This window comes from Choloepus didactylus, assembly GCF_015220235.1.
Source record: "Choloepus didactylus isolate mChoDid1 chromosome 25 unlocalized genomic scaffold, mChoDid1.pri SUPER_25_unloc1, whole genome shotgun sequence".
Classification (NCBI taxonomy): Eukaryota; Metazoa; Chordata; class Mammalia; order Pilosa; family Megalonychidae; genus Choloepus; species Choloepus didactylus.
In genome coordinates, this window is record NW_023637606.1 from 4,591,467 (window position 1) to 4,605,288 (window position 13,822).

Here is a 13,822-nt window from a genome sequence, read left to right on the forward strand (position 1 = left end):
GTTAACTTGGGGGTTTACTTTGAATTGTATCTCTTAAAGACATCAAAAGCAATTTCTAAGCCAAAAGAAGAGTTGCCTTATTTTGCCCCTTACTACTCAAATAAGCTTTTCCTTTCAAAAAAAAAAAATAATTAAAAGGAAATGGAATTATTGCACATGCCCCTTACCTTGATCTTGTGTATGAGAAGACAGATTGGATGGCATGCTACTCTACGCGTAATAATTTCAGGACCTCTCAGAATTGCCCTACACAAAAACAGAAAACCCTTCACTCTCTCCGTACCGTCTTAAGAAATTCTACCACTTGCACCTATGCTAAAGAAGGTTTTTCCCATCTGTTAAAATCCCAGTATTTCTCCTGGAAGTAACACATTAAATTTTCAGTTACACTCATCACTTGTCATGTGTACTTTAGGATTTGTCCTCAGAGAAGGTTTTTGCTAAGGAAATAGATTGACTTTGGGCATCAAAGGCCTATTTTAACTTCCCAGTTTTCACTTGGAACCAGCCCCAGGGGGCATAATTCCCAAGATCTAGGAACCCACCAAATTCTGCTGGTATAACCATTTTCCTGGTGTGTGTCCAGAAGTATTGGTTTGTGAATCGATGTCAGAAAAGATATACCGTAATTACTGATATCGTACATATCATTATCTTTAGGTTGGCTTGCCAGTGGTAACGTCGGCATTTTTTGCTGGTTCTGTCCTGCTGTTGGTAATAAATCGAAAAGTCTATATTTATGACTATGAAGCCAATTCCTGGAACATCTCTGTAGGTATATGTATTTTGTATTTTTAAATTTCGTATGAATGTCACCAGAATCATAGACGAGTTTATTTATTTTGGAAGTGTAATGACCCTGTTCTAGTTTGCTAATGCTGCTGGAATGCAAAACACCAGAGATGGATTGGCTTTTATAAAGGGGGTTTATTTGGTTACACAGTTACAGTCTTAAGACCACAAAGTGTCCAAGGTAACATATCAGCAATTGGACACCTTCACTGGAGGATGGCCAAAGGTGTCTGGAAAACCTCTGTTAGCTGGGAAGGCATGCGGCTGGCATCTGATCCAAAGTTCTGTTTTCAAAAGGGCTTTCCCTCAGGACGTTCCTCTCTAGGCCACAGTTCCTCAAAAATGTCACTCTTAGTTGCACTTGGGATATTTGTCCTCTCTCAGCTTCTCCAGAGCAAGTCTGCTTTCAATGGCCATTTTCAAACTGTCTCTCGTCTGCAGCTCCTATTCTTTCTTCAAAGTGTCCCTCTTGGCTGTAGCAGCTTGCTCCTTCTGTCTGATCTCATATAGTGCTCCAGTAATTTAATTCAGACTCACCCAACGGGCGGGCCAACACCTCCATGGAAACTATCCAACCAGAGTCATCACCCACAGCTGAGTGGGGCACATCTCCAAAGAAACACTCAAAGAGTTACACAATCTAAACAACACTGATAACGTCTGCCCACACAAGACTACATCAAAGATAATGGCATTTGGGGGGCACAATATATTCAAACTGGCACAGACCCCTTTGCAGATGTCAGCTCCTGGATGGGCGCATGTCTCCCAGGCTGTAGATGTCACTCTGTCCTTTAAGATTCAAATGAAAATTGGCCCAAACCCCTAACCCATAAGATGAAAACCTCTCAGAACGGGTGGGATGTCTGGGGGAGGATCGCGGAGGTGTCAGGAATAATTTTGAAGGGGTTAGGACAGGGTTTCCCACCTCAGCGCTATTGATATTTGGGGCTGGATCATTCTTGGTGGTGGTGGGGTGCCCCTGCACTGTAGGGTGTCAAGCAGCATCTCTGCCCTTCACCCACAAGATGCCACTAGAAGCCACTAGAATCCTCCCCGTCGTGGCTCCAGACACTGCCCATTGTCCCCGTCCTCACTGCAGGGGCGGCAGACTTCCCCCAGCCAAGAACCGCCAGCTTGGTGGGACACCATCTGGTTTCACTCACATTGGTTCTGGCAAAAGAACATTGGCCCAAAAGATGGAGCCTGACTGTAGCCTCTGCCACACTCAACGCAGAACCTGTGAGGTCCCAGGTGAACACTGGTCAGCATTGGGGTGATGGTCCCCGAGAGAGACAGAAAAGCACAGCAGTGTGTGTGGGGGGTGTGTCATACTTTGCGTTGGCCTTGGTCTTACAGCGTTCCGCTTTGCCCCTCCAGGGGGTGATGGGCTGATTGGCAGGAAGCTGACAGCTGGAGTGTCTGAAGCCACTTTCCCAAAGGGTGGATGCTGTGTATCAGCACACTGTTGGATGTACCTGTGGAGGATGTGTATAACCCACATAAAGCCAGTCTGCCTTGGGACAAATCGTGGGACCATCTCGTCAGTTTTGTCACAGATCTTCCTGTGCAGAACTTTGTAGAACTTCCTATTCCTAAAGTGTCCTGAAAGTCCCCTTCACTTTCTGTTGTCCTCTCCAAAATTCACCCACCTGGTTCTTCCTTCCCTCCTGCATCTTCTCACACCCTCTTCTGGCCTTCCAGATCATTCTTTTCTCTCCCACAGTTCACGGCCCCTTTTCTGTTTGCAAGAGAAGATTCACGTAACATAAAATCCCCACATAAAAGTGGCATCCGGGGCAGTAAGTCTTTTCACAGTGTTGTGCAGCTGTCCACTGTTATCTGAGCCCAGAACTTTTTCATCACCTCAAAAGGACCCATTTGCTGTCACTCCCTGTTCCGGTTTGCTAATGCTGCCTTTATGCAAAACACCAGAAATGGACTGGCTTTTTTTTTTTTTTTTTTTTTTTGGACATTTTCCAAGGACAAATTTATTGAAGACATACAGAATACAAAAGGGATTATACCATGCCACATAACATTTCCTGCAGAATTTACTTACAATTTTATTGTAAAAATTATGCTACAGGGATACTAATACTTATCACTAAACTAGTTTTTTCCTTTTTTTTTTTTTTTCCTCTTCCACTTTGCAGCTAAACATCTTCAATGTCTTTTCTAGTTTTCATCTTTTTGGTTTGAATGTTCTTTTCCTGTTTGGGAAAAAAAAATCTCGTAATTCAAAGGAATCATTTTTTGTAGTCAATCGTACTCTGCGAAACAAAACATTCTTACTGGATGTCATGCAGATCTGTAGGTCTAGGAAAGTGATTTTGAGGCTGGAAATGAGTTTTAAGATAGGTAGATCCTGTTAAGTTTTGTGGTTTTTTTTAACTGTTTTTACTATTTAGCTTTTAAAACTTAATCTTTTATCTTTTCATAGAAAACTTTGTAATCTCTTTTTCAATACATAATACAAGATAAAATTCTGCATAAATTTACACATTTTTTTTCACTAATTTAAAATACCACTTGGAAAAAGTGGATTCAGATGTACAGAATATAATCAGGACAAATAGAAATGGACTGGCTTTTATAAAGGGGATTTGTTTGGCTACGAATCTACCATCTGAAGGCCATGAAAATGCCCAAATTAAGGCATCAACACAAGTATACTTCACTGAAGAAAGGCCAGTGGTGTCCAGAAGACCTCTGTTAGCTGGGAAGGCACGTGGCTGGCATCTGCTGATCCCAGATTGTGTCCCAGCTCCTTTCTTAGCTTCTGTGTGTTCTTCAAAGTGTCTTTCTAAGCTGCAGCTGCTCCAAGGTCCTTCTGTCTGTGAACTCTTTTATAGAACTCCAGCGATTTAATTCAGACCCACCCTGAATGGGTGGAGTAACACCTCCATGGAAATTATCCAATCAGAGGTCTTGCCCAGAGTTGATTGAGTCACATCTCCATGGAAACAATCAACAGATTCCAAGCTAATCAACACTAATACTTCTGTCCCCACAAGATTGCATTAAAGAATGTGGCATTTTGGGTGACATAATACATCCAAACCAGCACACTCCCCATTCCTCTCTTCCCCCCAACCCTAGGCAATGACTAATCTGCTCTCTGTCTCTATGAATTTGCCTTTTCTGGACATTTCATAGCAATGGGATCATACAGTATGTGACCTTTTCCAACTGACTTCCTACACTTGACGTAGTGTATTCAGGGTTCATCCACATTTGTAGCCTGGATCGGTATTTCATTCCTTTCCCATGGATGAATAATACTCTATAGCATGGAGGACCGCATTTTGCTTATCCATTCAACTGATGGTTGACATTTCTGTTGTTTCCATTGTGAGTCATGCTGCTGTGAACATCTGTGTACCTGTTTCAGTGAGGACTTAAGTTTTCATTTTTCTTGGGTATATCCCCAAGGGTCACATTGCTGGGTCATATGGTGACCCTATGTTTACTCGTTTGAAGAACTGCCAGACTGTTTTCCAAAGCAACGGTACCATGTCACATTCCCACCAGCAGCGTACAAGTGTTCCTACTCCTCCACGTCTTCGTCAACACTTATTATTATCTGACTTTTTAATTCTAGCCATCCCAGCAGGTATGAGATGGTACCTCATTGTGGTTTAGATCTGCTTTTCCCTACTGACTAATGATATTGAGCATCTTTTCATGTGCTTATCGGCCATTTGTATGTCTTCTTTGGGGAAATGTTCCCTCAGATCCTTTGCCCATTTTTTTAAAAACATTTTTTTGTTGTGGAATATAACATATACAGAAAAGCAATGAATTTCAAAGTACAGTTTGACAAGTGGTTATAAAGCAAATTTCAAAGTATAGTAAGGGTTACAGTTCTGCAATTTCAGATATTTCCTTTTGAATGTTCTAATACACTAGAGACTAAAAGAAATATCTATATAATGATTCAGTAGTCATAATCATTTGTTGAATCCTAACTTCTCTGTTACAACTCCTCCCTCTCGTTTGATCGTTCTCTCAATCTTCAAGGATATCTGGGCAATGACCATTCTAACTTCTTCATGTTGAAAAGGGGTGTCAACATTATGGGGTAGAGGAATGAAACTAGTTGATGTTCTCGGAGAAACTGGCACCTCTAAGTTTCAGGGCTTATCTGGCATAGGAACAATCTGGAGTTCTTAAATTTCTGGAAAATAAACTTATTTAAGTAAAACTTTTATAGAGTCTTAGATCAAGCCCTGGGTTTTCTTTAGGGTTTTTGGGAAGACTGGTGGTTGGGGCTTGCCTTTGCCCATTGGGCTATTTGTCTTTTTGTTGAGGAGTTGTAAGAGTTCTGTATATATTCTGGATACAAGTCCCTTTCAGATATATGATTTGCATATATTTTCTACCATTCCATAGGTCATTTCACTTTCTCGAGGTCCTTTGGAGCATAAAAGGTTTAAACGTTGATGTCTAATTTATTTTTTTGTCATTGCTTTTGCTTTTGGAATCCTATCTAAGAATCCTTTGCCAAATTCAAGATCATGAAGGTTTACCTCTCTGTTTTCTTCTGAGAGTTTTATAGTTCTCATTCTTTAAATTTTGGTCTTTGGTCCATTTTGATTTAATTTTCGTATTTGGGGTGATGTAAGGGTCCAAACTCAGTCTTTTGCATGTGAATATGCAGTTGTTGCAGCACCATTTGTTGGAAAGGCTGTTCTTTGAACATTGGATGCTGTGACGGTCAGGTTCATGTGTCAACTTGGCCAGGTGATGGTGCCCAGGTGTCTGGTGAAGCAAGCACTGCCCTAACCGTTACTGCAAGGACATTTGTGGCTGGTTAATGAACCAGAAGGCTGGTTTATTAAATCCTCAGTCAATTGGCTGCAGCTGTGACTGATGACATCAGCGAAGGGTGTGTCTTCCACAGTGAGAGAATGCAATCAGCTGGATTTAATCCAATCAGTTGAAGACTTTTAAGTGAGACAGATAGAGGACCTTCAGTTCATCGGCTAACCAGCAAAGCATTTCCTGAGGAGTTCATCAAAGTTGCCAGTTTGCTGCCTGAGAAGTTCATTGAATATCTTCATTGGGTCTGCCAGTCTGCTGCCTGCCCTATGGAATCTGGACTCGTGCGTACCCACAGTTACGTGAGACACTTTTATAAAACCTTATATTTTATAGAACCCTAACTAATACAGATGCTTTTGGCACCCTTGTCAAAAATCAAATGGCCCTCTCTCTCTCTAAGCCCACTCAGCAGGTGAACTCCCTGCCCTCCCCCCTACATGGGACATTACTCCCAGGGGTGTAAATCTCCCTGGCAACATGGGACATGACTCCTGGGGATGATCACGGACCTGGCATTGTGGGATTGAGAAAATCTTGACCAAAAGGGATAAGTGAAATGAAACAAAGTAAAGTTTCTGGGGCTGAGAGATTTCAAATAGAGTCGAGAGGTAATTCTGGAGGTTATTCTTATGCATTATGTAGATAGTCGTTTTTAGTTTTTAGTGTATTGGGATAGCTAGAAGGAAATACCTGAAACTGTCAAACTACAATCCTTGATTGTTGAAGACGATTGTATAACTGTATAGCTTATATGGTGACTGTGTGATTGTGAAAATCTCGTGGCTCACAATCCCTTTATCCGGTGTATGGATAGATGGGTAAAAAAAATGGGAACAAAAATTAAATGAGTAATGGGGGGAAGGGGGGATGGGATGTTTTGGGTGTTCTTTACTTGTATTTTATTCTTATTTTAATTTTTTTGGAGTAATGAAAATGTTCAAAAATTTATTTTGGTGATGAATGCACAACTATATGATGGTATTGTGAACCAACTGTACACTGTGGATGATTGTAGAAAATGTGAATATATCTCAATAAAACTGAATTGGAAAAAAAAAATCAACTGGCCATGGATGTGTGGGTTTATTTCTGAACACTCAATCCTATTCCATTGATCTCCATGCCCATCCTTGTGCCATTGTCTTGATTATGTAGCTTGTAGTAAGTTTTGAAATCGGGAATTATGAGTCTTCCAATTTCATTCTTCTTTTGCAAGATTGCTTTGGCTATTCTGGGTTCCTTCAGTCGACTTCCTTTACAAAGATTGTTCCAGTTCAGATAAGCTGTTTGGAGGATGTCGGTTATCAGTTTTCTGCTGTCAGTTTTAATTTTGCTCAGGGACACCCTCAGTGAAATCGTCTTGACGTGCCCAAAGCCTCTCCGCCAAACAGTCACCATGTAATTAATAACCCCCCCCTTTCTTCTGGGAAATGCGGATTAGCAAACACGAGACTATAATTCCTGAATTAGACACGCCAGAATCTGAGAGCTGCGGCTTTCTCAAAGTGCAAAATATGCATATTGCAACAAGGGAGAAAAGCATGCAAAGCTTGCACAATTTCCCAAGAAGCCCATCCAGAGAGCATGTTTGTTTGCTGTCGCCATGGCCCCTCTATTCCACCCCAGCCAAGCAGGTGACAGTAGGAGTCAAAACATCCCTCACCCCAGAAACACTTGCCGGGTCCTGCCCACGGGACTTGGCTGTGGGGTAACAGGCGAGCCCCACTGTCCTAAAAGGAAGTGAGCCAGGCTCACCATTTCCCAGCGTCTCTGATTTAGCAGAGGGTGGAAACAGATTTTATCTGGGAAAGCACAACAGCCCCATGGCTGCTGTCTGGGTCTCAGGGAGCTGAAACTTCTGCTTTTAAAATAGAAGCAGAATGGTCTCAGCCAAGAGAAGCCATCCCTTCCTGCTGTGGGAAGGCTGGTAAAAGAGTTCCTCTAAAGCAGAGGTTCCCAACCCGGGGTGATTTTGCCTCCCAGGAGACCCTTGCAATGTCTGGAGACTTTTGAGTGTCACAACGAGGCATGGGGGTGCCCCTGGCATCTAGCGGGGAGAACCCCCCACAATGCACAGGACACCCCCCCCTCTCCCCACTGCAGAGAATGATCCGGCTCCAGGTGCCTAAGGTGCGAAGTTTGAGAAACCCAGCTCTAAACTTTCCCCTGAACTTCAGGGAGTTGTCCTCTATTTAAAAAAATTGTCTTTTCCTTTCAGGTATAAAACACCCCGTTTCACACATTTCTGGTGATAATTGTTGTTACAGTGGAAATTCCTTTTGTTTGGTAAGTACAGCGTGTTCTCTTTCATTTTTTTACGCTATTCCGAACACAGATAATTATGGATGGAAACATGGAAAGGAAGTCTTGGGAGCCGCAACCGAGATGGCCTTGGGCAGCTTGAAAAGCGTCATCCCCAGAGCTCAGAAGAGAATTCTAGATACAGGAGAGGCTCTGGAGACACCTTCAAGTCAATTGCCTCTGAAGACATCCCTATATTTATCCTTTTTTTTTTAATTTTTAATTTTGAAATGATTATAGATGCTACAGGAAGTTGCAAAACTAGTACAGACAGTTGCTTTCCTTGCCCCCAGCTTCCCCCAATGGTTACATCTTATAGAACCATAAAACAGTATCAAAACCAGGAAATTGATGTGGATACAATGTATCTAATTCTATGCCCATTTATCACATGCCCAGATTCTTACCACCACCAGGACACAGATCTGTTCCATTAGTGCAAAGATACTATATAATCACACTCAATCCCTTTCTCTACCTGCCCTGTTCCTAAACCCTGGCAATCGCTGATTTGTCCTCCATCTCTGTAATTTTATCATTTCAAGAAGGAGCATTTTATATAAACGGATGCATGTGTATGTAACATCTGGGGATTGGCTTTTCATATTCAGCTTGATATCCTAGATATTCAGCCAGGTTGTTGCATGTATCAATAGTTTGTTCCTCCTTATTGCTGACTAATATTCCATGATACGGGATGGAGCACATTTTGATTGTTTCTGTTCTTTGACTATTACACATAATCCTTCAGTGAACATCCGTGTATAGGTTTTTTTTGTATGTGTGCACAGAGGCTTTCATTTTTCTGGGATAAAAGCCCCGGAGTATGATATCTTTAAAGAGATTGTTTTATGTGTGTGTGCATGTGTTTTCCAGGCTATAAGCAATTCGATTTTTGCATATTTGCGTGGAGAGAAGGCATCACGGGCCCATATATATTTCTCAAATACCTGGGGATACAAATTTCAGAAGTTTACCTTTGGAAGTCAGGTAGGTTAGATTTGGTAAGAAGGTGAAAATTAAAAACTTATGCACAGATCGTGAGATTGAGAAAGACTTCTTGACCAAAAGGGGGAAGCGAAATGAAACAGAATAAAGTTTCAGTGGCTGAGAGATTTCAAGTGGAGTCGAGAGGTCACTCCGGAGGTAATCCTTATGCATTAGGTAGAGAACCCTTTTTAGGTTTTAGTGGGTTGGAATATCTGGAAGGAAATACCTGAAACTGTTGAACTGCAATACAGTAACTTTGATTCTTGAAGACAATTATGTAACTATATAGCTTATATGTTGTGACTGTGTGATTGTGAAAACTTGTGGCTCACACTCCCTTTATCCAGTGTATGGACAGATGAGTAGAAAAATGGAAACAAAAATTAAATGAATAATAGGGAGGGATGGAGGGATGAGATATTTTAGGTGTTCTTTTTTACTTTTATTTTCATTCTTATTTTTACTTTTATTTGTTGGAGTAATGAAAATGTTCAAAAATTAATTTTGGTGATGAATGCACAACTATATGATGGTACTGTGAACAATTGATTGTACACTGTGGATGATTGTATGGTATGTGAATATATCTCAGTAAAACTGAATTTAAAAAAACAAGTATGTATGTTTGGGTATCTTTTAAAAATTGTAATAATACGACAGCATTTGCAACTGTATTCTGAAATTAATAAAAGCATTTAGTATACTTTACAATGTAAAAAAAAACGCATGGTATGTTTTTGTAGTACTTAGCTGTTGACAGGTGAATTTTGGGGACTGAATCACGTGCCTCTCATGAAAGACATGTTCAGGTCTTTAATCCCTGCTCCTGTGGCTGTGAACCCATTTGTAAATGGGACCTTTAAAGATATTAGTGTTAGTTAAGGTGTGGACGCCTTTGTGATTACAATCTTCGAAGACCCCTGTTTAGATGAGACCAAATCGAATCAGGATGGGCCGTATTCTGTGTCAATTGAGTCCTTATAAGCAAAGGAAGTTAAGACATGGTCGGTCAGTAGAACCCAGAGAGAGATCAGCATATGACAAGAGAGAGGAGAGAGTTGCAAGCCAAGGAACCCTATGGATTGCAGCACGCCAGCACCAGGGCACTAAAGTGTCCAGGAGAAAGCCTGGCCTGCCAAGACCTTGATTTTGGACATCTGATCTCCAAAACCACGAAGCAGTAAATTCCCATCGTTAAGACAACCAGGGTGCGTTATTTGTCATAGCAGCCCCAGCAAACTGAGCCAGTGAAAATGGGCCTTTTCCCTCTTTGAGGTTAGGAAAAATTCCATGTCGAAAGAGCCAACGAGAGAGTCTGGGAAGTTAGAAAAGGAGACAGAAGGTCAGGCAAAATCATAGCACTATTTATCGAATGCTTATGAGAAGCTGGAGATTAATTTTGATGCTTAACCCCATGAGATTGGTCACCCGCATTTTATAGATGCAGTGGGTTAGACCGTATTCGCCTGTTCTAGTTTGCTAATGCTGCCAGAATGCAAAACACCAGAGATGGATTGACTTTTATAAAAGGGGGTTTATGTGGTTACACAGTTACAGTCTTAAGGCCATAAAGTGTCCAAGGTAACACATCAGCAATCGGGTACCTTCACTGGAGGATGGCCAATGGTGTCCAGAAAACCTCTGTTAGCTGGGAAGGCATGTGGCTGGCATCTGCTCCAAAGTTCTGATTTCAAAATGGCTTTCTCCCAGGACGTTCCTCTCTAGGCTGCAACTCCTCAAAAATGTCACTTTTAGTTGTTCTTGGGGTGTTTGTCCTCTCTTAGCTTCTCTGGAGCAAAAGTCTGCTTTCAACAGCCATCTTCAAACTGTCTCTAATCTGTAGCTCCTCTCTCAGCTCCTGTGCATTCTTCAAAGTGTCCCTCTTGGCTGTACCAAGTTTGCTCCTTCTGTCTGAGCTTATATAGTGCTCCAGTAAACTCATCAAGGCCCAGGATGAATGGGCGGGGCCACACCTCCATGGAAACTATCCAATCAGGGTCATCACCCACTGTTGGGTGGATCGCATCTCCATGGAAACACTCAAAGAATTACAATCTAATTAACACTGATACTTCTGCCCACACAAGATTGCATCAAAGATAATGGCATTTTGGGGGACATAATACATTCAAACTAGCACCCCCCCCCAAAATCCATGTCCACCTATGTGGTGGGTTGAATCATGTCCCCCAACAAACACGTTTCTTAATCTGCTTTCCTGTTGGTGAGAGCCCATTGTAACTAGGACCTCTTGAAGATATTTTTAGTTGAGGTGTGGCCCCACTGAATCAGGGTGGGTTCCTCTCCGGATTCCTGGAGGCCTTATAAAGAGAACCCAGAGGGGAGAGGATGTCGCCAAGGACCCTCATGGGTTGCTGGCAGCCAGCCCCAGAACATACGGACTCCAGAAGAAAGCAGTCATGCCAATATCTTGATTTTGGTCTTCTGCTAGCCTCAAAACTGAAAGCCAATAAAATCCTGTTGTTTAAGCCAACCCACTGTGTGGTATTTGTCATAGCAGCCCCAGCAAACTAATACACCCCAGAACCTCAGAATGTGACTTCCTTGGAAATAGGGTCCTTGCAGACACTTAACCCAATGCCTGTTTTCCTTGTAAGAGAGGAGGAACACAGAGGGAGAAAGCCATGTGAAGATGGGGGCAGAGATTGGAGTGACCACAGATTTCAGGCTGGAAGAGGCAAGGAAGGATTCTTCTCTAGAGCCTTCAGGGGGAACAGGGTCCTGTGGACTCCTCTGTTTGGGGCATCTGGTCTCCAGAACCATGAGACAATAAACCTCTGTCGCTTTAAGTCCCCCCTCCATCCCCATCCTGTGGTCCACTGTTGCAGAAGCCCGAGGAGACCAAAACAGGTTCAGAGAGGAGCACAACTTTGCCAAGGCTGCCCAGCTTGGCAGAGCTGAGATTTGAATGGCTGACAAGAACAGGATCCTTGGAGAGCTCAGGGGACGAGGAAGTTTGTTCTGCCTCAGAGAGTAGCTTCAGCCCTCTATCACTTTTGCAGCCTGTCAGAATGAAGGCAGAAAGAGTTTAGTCTGCTCTCAAGTTCCTATCACATCCCAGATCTGGTTTCCCTGCCCTGCCAGGAGGCCCACTGAGGCTAGAACTGAAGCAGCCACACATCCTTTGAAACTAGACCTAAAAGGATCCCTGTCATGGAGCAAGAATTAATGTGTGCTCATTTGAAAACTCTCATTACTAAAGCCTCCAATTATTAATAAAACGGTCTCTTGGCTGTGTGTGTTTTATGTTGTTTTCTTGGAAATGTGATAGAAAGCAAGGAGAAAGGTAGATTCACCTCTGTCAGCTCAGGGAGGCTCAGGGAACCACTGGACTCCAGGCTGCTATAGCCAGGGCAATTGTAAATTGTTCTCTGGGGCTCCTGTGCCCTGGCCAGACACCATCTTGTTCTCCACATTCCAGAAGCCACCACTGTGCCTCTCCTGCTTCTGCCCTAGCAGGTTGGCCTCACCACCCATCCACCCACCAATCCATCCATCCATCCATCCATCCATCCACCCACCAATCCATCCATCCATCCATCCATCCACCCACCAATCCATCCATCCATCCATCCATCCATCCACCCACCAATCCATCCATCCATCCATCCATCCATCCACCCACCAATCCATCCACCCATCCACCCATCCACCCACCCACCAATCCATCCATACATCCATCCATCCAGCCATCAAATTGTGCAACCATCCATCATTCATCCACCCATCCATCCTTCCTTCCTTCCAGCCATCCTTCCTTCTGTCCTTCCTTCCATTCATTCATCCATCCATCCACCCACCCAGCCACCCACCCACCAATCCATCCATACATCCATCCATCCAGCCATCAAATTGTGCAACCATCCATCATTCATCCACCCATCCATCCTTCCTTCCTTCCAGCCATCCTTCCTTCTGTCCTTCCTTCCATTCATTCATCCATCCATCCACCCACCCAGCCACCCACCCACCAATCCATCCATCCACCAATCCATCCATTCATCCTTCTACTCATCCAGTCATACAAACATCCATCCACCCATCCATCCTTCCTTCCTTCCAGCCATCCTTCCTTCTGTCCTTCCTTCCATTCATTCATCCATCCATCCACCCACCCAGCCACCCACCCACCAATCCATCCATCCACCATTCCATCCATTCATCCTTCTACTCATCCAGTCATACAAACATCCATCCACCCATCCATCTACCCATCTGTGACCGCTTAGATATACTGTGTCCCCCCAAAAGCCATATTCTTTAATGCAACCTTGTGGGGATAGATTTATTAATCTTTCTGATTAGGTGTGACCTCTTGATTGAATGTTTCCATGGAGATTTGGTCCCATCCATTCAGGGTAGGTCCTGATTAGTTTACTGGAGTCCTTTAAAGGGAGCTCACACGCAGAGCAGCTGAGAGAGGCTTTTGGAGAGATGCTTGCTGATGCTTTGAGATGCTAGCCCAGAGTTTGCTCTGGAGAAGCTAAGAGAGGAAAAAATGCCCCAAGAGCAGCTGAGGGAGACTTTTGGAGAGACTCTTGAGAGCTGACAGAGACGCTCAGAGATGCTTGGAGTTGCAGACAGAAGAACGTTTGGAGATGCTAAGCTAAGGACATGCAGGACCTGAGAGGAGCTGAAACACAATCCAGGACCAGCAAATACCAGCCATGTGCCTTCCCAGCTGACAGAGATGTTGCGGACGCCATCGGCCATTCTTCAGTGAAGGTATCCTCTTGTTGATGCCTTAGTTTGGACACTTTTAGGTCCTTAGGACTGTAAATTTGTAACCTAATAAATCCCCTTTATAAAAGCCGATCCATTTCTGGTATTTTGGATAATAGCAGCTCTAGCAAACTGGAACACCATTCATCTACCCACCCACCCATCCACC

General features: G+C 43.2%; 1 protein-coding gene across 1 annotated transcript in view; it reads left to right on the forward strand.

The window, feature by feature from the left end:
• Positions 1–13,822, forward strand: part of CATSPERD (cation channel sperm associated auxiliary subunit delta) — a 99,686-nt gene that overhangs the window by 8,372 nt on the left and 77,492 nt on the right. Inside the window, exons 5-7 of the mRNA XM_037823991.1 lie at positions 661–775; positions 7,838–7,905; positions 8,797–8,914. Of these exons, the coding sequence (XP_037679919.1) occupies positions 661–775; positions 7,838–7,905; positions 8,797–8,914 (301 nt within the window). The remainder of the gene's footprint in view (positions 1–660; positions 776–7,837; positions 7,906–8,796; positions 8,915–13,822) is intronic.